This window comes from Vombatus ursinus, unplaced genomic scaffold, assembly GCF_900497805.2.
Source record: "Vombatus ursinus unplaced genomic scaffold, bare-nosed wombat genome assembly UNPS02014838.1, whole genome shotgun sequence".
Lineage (NCBI taxonomy): Eukaryota > Metazoa > Chordata > Mammalia > Diprotodontia > Vombatidae > Vombatus > Vombatus ursinus.
In genome coordinates, this window is record NW_020954616.1 from 489,039 (window position 1) to 497,846 (window position 8,808).

At 39.6% G+C, this 8,808-nt stretch overlaps 1 protein-coding gene across 3 annotated transcripts in view; it reads left to right on the top strand.

Annotated features, from left to right (window-relative positions):
* The window catches only part of LOC114026372 (SLAM family member 9-like), a 44,395-nt gene extending 38,155 nt beyond the window's left edge, over window positions 1–6,240 (top strand). The window contains exon 8 of one of the 3 annotated variants that reach the window (XM_027840058.1): window positions 2,729–6,240. In XM_027840058.1, coding sequence (XP_027695859.1) covers window positions 2,729–2,779 — 51 coding nt within the window. In that variant the 3' untranslated portion in view covers window positions 2,780–6,240. The remainder of the gene's footprint in view (window positions 1–2,728) is intronic. The other 2 variants (XM_027840060.1, XM_027840061.1) reach the window with 2 other exon arrangements.
* The last annotated feature ends 2,568 nt before the right edge of the window (window positions 6,241–8,808 follow it).

The following is an 8,808-nucleotide window of genomic DNA, read 5'->3' on the forward strand; positions in this document are numbered from 1 at the left end:
ACAAATTTTCCATTGAGTTCTGGTCTTTTTGTTACAAATACCTGTAAGTCTTTCAGTTGTCAAATGTCCATTTTTTTTTCATTCAGGATTATACTCAACTTTGCTCGATAAATTGTTCTTACATGCAAACTCAGTTCTTTTGTTCTTTGAGATATAATGTCCCAAGACCTACAGTCTTTTAGAGTAAAAACTGCTAGGTCTTGTGAAATCCTGAGTGTATTTCCACAGTATTAAAATTTTTTTTCTTGTCACTTGCAGTATTTTCTCCTTAACCTGGGAGTTTTCAAACTTGGCTATGACATTCCTGTAAGTTTTCCTTCTGGAATCTTTCAGGTGTTGAACAGTATGTTTTATCTATTTCTACTTTACCTTCTTGTTCTAGAACTTCAGGTCAATTTTCTTAATACTTTCATGTAATATTGTATCTAGATTCTTTTATTATCATAAATTTCAAGTAGTCTGACAATTCTTATATTGTCTTTCCTCAATCTGTTCTCCAGATCAGTTGTTTTTCTAATGAGATGTTTCAGACTCTCATCTATTTTCTCTAGTTTTTTTTTTATTATTATTTCTTGGTGTCTTATAATGTCATTCAATTCCTCTTGCCCAATTCTAATTTTCGAGAAATTATTTTCTTCCTTAAGATTTTGAACCTCTTTTTCCAGTTGTCTAACTTTCTTTTCTTATTTTTTTTGGATTGCTTTTATTTTTTTCCTAATTTTTCCTTGAGCTCTCTTTTTTTATTTTTGAATTCCCTTTTAAATTCTTCCAAGAACTCTTTTTGAGTTTGTGACCATTTGATGTTACTCTTTGAGGTAAGAGTGACTTTTTTTAACCTCATTATCTTCCTCTGAATATGAACCCAGATCTTCTTTTACACCAAAGTAGTTATCTGTGGTCAGGTTCTTTTTCCTTTGCTTACTCATTTTCATTTTTATTTTGTTTTATTTTATTTTTAGCGGTTTATTATTATAATCAAGTTTTAATCTTGAGTTGTGGATAATGTTGCCCTAGGCCTCAGGTCCTCCTTACTTTTATTTTCTGAAATCTATCCCCAGCGCTCAACTGTACTCACTGGACATTGCTCCTTCCTGCCCACAACCACAGCTAGGGATCAGGTCTGGTCAGCACCATTAGGGTTAGCTTCCAGAAACGGCAAAGGTTCCTTCAATCCTCCTCCACTCAACTGTCTGCTCTTCCTTAGATGAAGTCTGTGAGGTGAAAGTTCCTGAGGCTTTGAAATAATTTCTTGAACCCTTGAGTGAGGTGAAAGTTGAGGCCTAGTCTGCTTCCTGATGGAGCTGCCCTAAGGCCTGCTGTTTGTTGACTCAGTGTGGGCCTGTAGGTGTCTACATTTCACTCAGGCTAAACCTCAGCCCCTGAAGGTCCTGTCTTTTCTGAGGTCCTCTCAAGTCATTTTAGGAAGACAACTGCTTTACCCCATTGTTTTTGCTGCTCTATATTCACTTCGTGAAGATATTCTGTTTGTGGAGGAGAATTGGAGAGCCTGGAAATGTCTGACCTACTCCACCATCTTCCCAGAATCCCATTATCGAAGTATTATCTATTGATGGTTATAAAATATTTCAAATCCGTTGCCCCATTTGGCCTTCACAACACTCTTGTGAAGCCAGTAGTACAAAAATTATTATCTCCATTTTATGAATGAGAAAACTGCCACTCAAGGCAAATGATTTGCCTGAAGTCAAATAGATAATAAGTGAGTGGGTCAAAATTAGAACCCAAGCTTTCTGACTCAAAGTTTGGTGCTTCTCCATTGGACTAGCTGCCTTGTCTATAATGTCTATTGTGAAGTACCTATAGATTTCCACCTTCTAGGCTAAATGCAATGTAGGCCCAATATACTACATACGACCCATATTTATATCATCTTGTGGGAAGGGCTTCTGATTATGAAATCTGTTCTGTGTGAACTGAGGGAAACTGTCCACAGAATCATCACAGGGGTCAGTTTTGGGAAAGGAGGTTGAGAAACTATACATGCTGCAACCTCAGCAATTATATTGCAAAGAAGGATGGAAAGTTTTGTAAAAAAAAAAATCCCCCAAGCAAAAGCAAAATAAAAAGAAACCTTTTCTTCCCTACCCTCAGTGTTATCTAGAGAATTTGGTGAAGAAAATAGACTCTTCAGCTAGCCTCAATTTTATTATATGGCCTTGGATAAATTATCTCCCCTCTCTAGTCTTACTTTCTCCATCTATAAAATGGGATCAATGGCAATCTATGATGTTGATGGAGAGTGCATTTGTCAGTGTGCTGAGGTCTTAAGAAGCCCACAATTCCCCAGTCTTAGATTCATCTTCTTGGAATTTATTCATAGAAGAACTGAAAAAGCAAGTTAGTCAGTAACCAAAACGGTCTTCAACAATTGAAATGAATGTTCAGAAGTGAAGAGATTCATTAACTTCACCAGAACACACTTGGAGATGTTGATAAAATAACTTAAATCAACAGAGGGCCCTGAGTTTCCAGTCTACTGTCCATCTGATTTCTATCTGACCCCTCCTGTTTTGGCTACATGACCAGCTGATCTTATTTTCCAATCACACATTTCCTGGTTGATCTTTTACTTCTTCAGCTATACATTCCACTTGTCTATGCGTTTATCCTTGTTTTATATTCTCTTGCTATGAAGGGCCAAGTGGGGTCAGAATTATATTGCTCCTGCTCTCTGTTAATATTCCATGTGTCTTCCTCTTCCTTTCAGCAGAAAGCAGCCATGCTTCTTGAAACATCTGCTTATGACAAACTCATTTAAGGAACCAGGCAAGAGTGTCACTTCATTTCTCCAGACTTCAGTTTCCTCATCTATAAAACAAGGGGGTGGACTGGATGAGCTGAGGTTCCTTCCAGTGCTTAATCCTCTTATCCTATGATATCTGCCTCCCTCTGCCTTTTCACTCCAGCAACAAAAGGATGGCAGACTTTTCCATGGGAAAGGTTACCCTCTATATGACAGGAAGCCCAGCAAATTTTCTAGCTGGATAAAAACAAACTCTGCACATCGGATATTATCCTCACCAGCTCTTCAAAAATAAACCACGATATCTAGGTTCTACTGCTGAAGAAATGTCTTCACACCCAGAAACTAAGTCAAGTAGTACCTCCTCAATGCTGGGCCAAGATATATTTCAGAAACATGACTTTGTTAAACTAACTGATGGGGGTGAGAGATTTAGAAGATTTAGAAGAACTGGATTTAGAAGAACTGGAAGCTGCTCCCCCATTGAGGAGTCCATGGAAGCAGGGGGCCCAGAAATCATCATTCTCCCGTGGAGACTTCAGGCTACTGTGGATTTCAGCATCCCACTCCCCCAATCTTCACTATGCACTCTCACTTAGATGCCTTGCCATCTCTTACTCCTACCCATTCAGTGAGAAAAGGAGGAGGACTGGTTTTCTCTTCCCTGAGCAATGCCAACTCTGGGTCAATGGACTGCCTTCTTTCTTCTTCTCATTCTTTCAAATCCACTATCTTTTCTAATTGCTTCTATTGACTAGGATTCTTAGGACCCATTTCCACCTTACTTAGTGACTACAGAACCTGATACGTGTTCTTATTCTTCCCTTCATGGCAAAGCGTCCCCTTCAGAGACTTTGACATCCTATCAGTAAGCCTTTGCATACACTGGCCTCATGTTTCCTTGGCCTTCATAACTGTAAAGACCTCCGCTTCTTTGCATCAGCCATGCATTTCTCCTCACCTTTGTGTTGTTAGACTTCATCAAGGTAGCACTGGAAAGGTAAATGAACCTAGAAGTTGGAAAAGACTTGAATTAAGCATCTACCTCTGACACTTACTGCCTCTGCAATCATAGGCAAGTCTCTTTGCACCTCTGTTTCCTTGTCTGTAAAATGGGGGATAAGAATAAATGCAGTCCCTACTTCACAGGGTTGTGGGAGGATAAAATGAGGTAATTTATGTGAAATGTAATAATCACTGGGAAGCCCTTGATCTGCTAGACTGGGGTAACTCCCATGGAGCTGGGTATGTGCTGTCCACCCTGGCTGAAGGACCTGCATGACCAGAGGTTCATGGTTAGTTGTGTCCCTTTGTGAGCTGTTCCTGGAGGATTGGATACCGAGCCAAGAACAGCCACCCTCTCTGTGGACTATTAGGAATGAGGAAAGACTGCTTTCAGTAAAGTTGTTGTGAGGCTCAAATGTGAAAATATTTGTAAAAGCACTTAGCACAATGCCTGGCATATAATAACGCCCTAGAAATGCTTATTCCCTTTCTCTTCCTTTCTGGCCTCTTTTGAGGGAACCTCTTTGTCAGGACATAGCCAACACTAGCTCTCCCTTGTTCTTCCAGTAAGGAGAGGGGATTTCTTTCCCTCTCCACCCCTCCAACCCTAACAACAATAGCGACTGGATCCACAAAGCAGCAAGAACCTACATGTATGCCCAGCTCCATGGGAACTCCATGATGGGAGTTCATCAGATCAAGGAATTCTCCCGATCACTCCTACTGCAAATGGAAAATATTTTACAAACTATAAAGTGCTATATAAATCAGATATATTATCTCAAGCTTGAGGTTCCCCCTTTTTTTATCTCCATCCTCTAAAACAGCTTTATACCCTAATCAGAACTTAATTCACGCAAGCAGGCTACAATTGTCACCCCTGCCCAACTTCATTCATTCAACAAGTATTTATTAAGTACATACTATGTACCAGGCTGTTAGATGTAGGAAATTACAAAGATAAGAATGACAGCCCTTTTTATATTTTCTCAGATTTGGACTCTCTAGTCAATAACCTCAATAAAATCCTTACTATCACCATAGTCTACCTCTCCCCCTTAAGCTTTTGCCATGTTTTTTGGACCAACCTGATTTTAGAACACCACTTCCTATTCTTTGCTTTCTTAATTCTGTGGGAAGTACAGATTGTATAAATTGATCAAAGTCAATCAGTCAAACAACAAACATTCAGTCAATAGCCTATGAGAGATTCTGAGAAGACACAGACCCTGTCCTCAAAGCACTTTCAGTCTAATGTAGGAAGACACGGTTCACCATAAAAAGTTAAATAATTCTCAGGTTGTAGAGACAATCAGTCCATTGAAACTTTGGAGAAGAGGAAGGTCAGTGTGGGTTGAAAAGGTCAGGAGAAACCACAGAGGAAGTAGAACTTTCAATTGGACCTTGAAATGGAGGTGGGCTTGGAATAAACCAAAAAGTGGTGACAGGCATGGGAAACTGGAGCAAGGGTGAGCACGCTCTGTTAGGGTCAGTAACATGATAGTCTGCCTGAAGCAAGAGGTTCACAAAGGGAAACAGTGAGAAATGCAAAAGAAAAACAATGCTGAGACCAATTTATAAAAAGCCTTCAGGGATAAGCTAAGGAGTTCGGGTTTTATTTTTTTTTAGGCAAGCCAGCCTAGCTGAAGTGGCAGAGTACCACAAGGGAGAGACAGGAGGCAGTACGTGCCAGGAAAATCAACCATCACCACCATCACCACCTTCACCACCATCTCATCTCAAACCCAATTGAGACAACTCAGGACCCTGAACCCAAAAGCCTTGGAAATAGTAGTGCCCTCAAACCACTGGACCAGCTTCCAAACCAGCCCCTATGACCAACTGCTACCAATAGGAAGATAGACACGGGAGCCCTGGGAGCGGAGATGCCCCCCAGGCCACCAGTCCTACTTCTGGGTCAGCCCTTAAAGTCACCCTCTGGGAAAGCAACTCCTTTGGAGGAGAGGCTGGACAGTCACCTGAACTGCTACCCATAGGGCAAGGTGACCTAGCCTAACTGAGGCAACAGGGTACCCTGGGAGAGATATAGGAGGCAACAAGTCAAACCACTACCACAACCTTGACCATCATCTCCCTTCAGACCCCAATGGAAACAACCCAGGAGCCCAAGAGCCTTGGAAATAGCAAAGCTTCCAGCCCAGTGCCCTCAGCCATCATCCTGGAAAGCAGATCCTGTGGAGATGCAGCTGGGCAACTGCTCTGCTGGGTGCTACAGCCACAGCTATTAAAGACCCAGACAAGAAAATTCTGGGTACCAAAGTCCTTGGTATTGTCAAATGGTTCAACATTAGAAACAGATACTATTTTATTACCTGCTCTTCCACTGCCCCTTAAGGACCTTTCCATCTGACACAGGTAAAACTTTCCATATGTACTGTCTCACCCATTAGAATGTGAGCTCCTGAAATTGATGAACTCAATGCAGATTGAAGTATATTTTTTAAATTTTATTTTCTTTATGTTTATTATTTTATTTTGTGTTTTCTTTTACAACATGGCTAATATAGACATATGTTTTATATGACTTCACATGTATAGTCAATATCAAATTGCTTGCCTTCTCAAGAAGGGGTGTGAGGAGAGAGAATTTAGAACTCAGATTTTTTTAAGTGATTGTTAAAAGTTTTTTACATGTAATTGGTAAATATTTAATGAAATAAATAAAATAATTTTAAATGGAATGTGAGTTCCTTGAAAGCAGTGCTTTGCACATTGTAAGGGCTTAATAAGTGATTTTTTTTTCATTCATTCATTCATTATCCAGTAGACACTCACCATTATATAAATGACTATCAAATTTCCTGTCTGACACTTCTTCTGAGCTCTAACTGTACCTCCAGCTGGCAAAAGAACATCATTACCTGGATGTTCCACCAGCACCTCAAATTCTGCCCAAAATGAAGCTTATTATCTTCCCCCAAAAAACCTACTCCTTTCCCTGATTTCACTATCACCGTCAATAATGCCATGATTCACCTTATCTCCCATGTTTGAAACTTTGCTGTCTTTGACCCTTCATTCTCCTATACTTCTCATATGCCTCTCCAAATTGTCACTAGTTTATATGGATTCTATCTCTACAACAGCTCCCACAATCATCTCTTTCTTTCTGTCCCTACCACCATCACCATTATGCAGGTTCCTGTTACTTACTACCTTCCTAGATTTTTGCAATATCTTACTAAAAGATCTTCCTATAGCCATTTTCTCTTCCTTCTTCATCTTTTTTTGTGTCACAGACCCCTTTAGAGGTCTGGTAAAGTCTATAGAATCCTTCTCAGAATAATAGTCTTAAATGCATAAAATAAAATATATAGGATTATAATAAAAATCAATTTTATTGAAATATTGTTTTCATAATATTTTGAAGATAAGTTCACAGACCCCAAATTAAGAAGCTCTGCTCTAAGTAATCCTTCAGGTAACTGCTAAAGTAATCTTCCATATATAGTCACATTGTTCCTCTGCTCAGAAATTGCCCCTGGTTCCCTATTACCTACCCAATAAAGTTCAAAATCCTTTGCCCTTGGCCCTCTACAATCTGGGACCACCCTATCTTTCTAACAATATTCCATATTACTCTATTCCAAGTACCCTATACTCCAACCAAATTGGACAATTTTCTATCCCTTGCCTTCTCTCTCTGCCCTCCCTCTGCCATGCACTATGCTTTTCCACTTTTCCACCTTCAGTCACACCATTTTCTATATCTGAAATGCCCTCCCTCTTCTCTACCCTTTGCCTGCTGAATTATTAACTATCTCTCATGGTCTAACTCAAATACTACTCCTCCCAGTATGTTTTCACTGATCCTGCTAATCCATAATGATCTTTTCTTTCATATTTCATATAGAACTTTATTCTGTACCTTTCTAACACACCTGTCATATAATATAATTGTCAGCATTTGTGTCTTACCATGCCTCCCCATGAGACTGTGTTGTTGTTTGTCCGTTGTTTTCAAAGAAGACCAATGGCATCACAGGGTGATGCCTTGACTTGCATATTGATTGGGTTTAAATGAGGCAGAGTTGCACAAAGTCGATAGCCTCACTCTCTTCCATAGTCATCAAAATCCAATGGCAAGACTGGATAGTCAAGATTAGAGTTGGCCTGGGATTTAGTAGATGACCTTGGCGTCTTCAATGTCCGAACAAACTCTAAGCACTCCACAGCCATTCTTCAGCCAACTTCATGATCATTGGAACAAATTGTTCTTATCTACCCATTCTGCTGGAGAGGAAATGTTCACATGCTTGGGGTAGACATCATCCTAACTCACTGATGGGTTCAAGGCCTGTCGATGAAACAATAAACTTTATGAAAATAAAGACTATGTCTTATCCAAATTTTGTATCTTTATAACCTAGCTCAGGATTCCATTCTGTATACAAGGTGTTTGCTGTACCTGTTGAATTGAATTGAATTATCAAAGTAATGTTTTAGGAAAATTAATTTGAAGAGATAGAAGTACATAATGGATTGGGAATATAGAAAATTCAGAGTCTGGAGTCCTCTAGTAAACCAATTATTATTATTAATCCAAGCATGAGATGACGAAGGTGGTCCACATTTAAATGGAAAAAGATACTTTAAGAAAATCAGGGGGCTTGGTGACTTGGGGCCAAGGACTAGGAGAATCACCAGTGACTCAAAAGTTTCAAGCTAAGGTAATAAGGAGAATGATGATGCTATCGGTAGAAATAGGGAAACGGTTGGGAGAAGGGGAAAGTGGTTTGGGTGACAAAGATAATAAGCTTTCTTTCAAACATGCTGAAGCCACAGCAGAAGTCAGATGGAAATGTCTATCAATGCAAGAATGGAGGCTACTGCTTCTTTATACAAAGTGCGAAATAATCCCACTAACTCCTCATTTAATGGACAAGGGGGAGGTAGAGAGAAATGTACCTTCTAAGAATTTTCAAGATAACTGGAACTTACTCTTACAGAGAGCTAAACTTTTCCAAACTTTTTTTTATTAAAATCTTTTATAAGATTGTAGAAACTGGAGTTGGAAG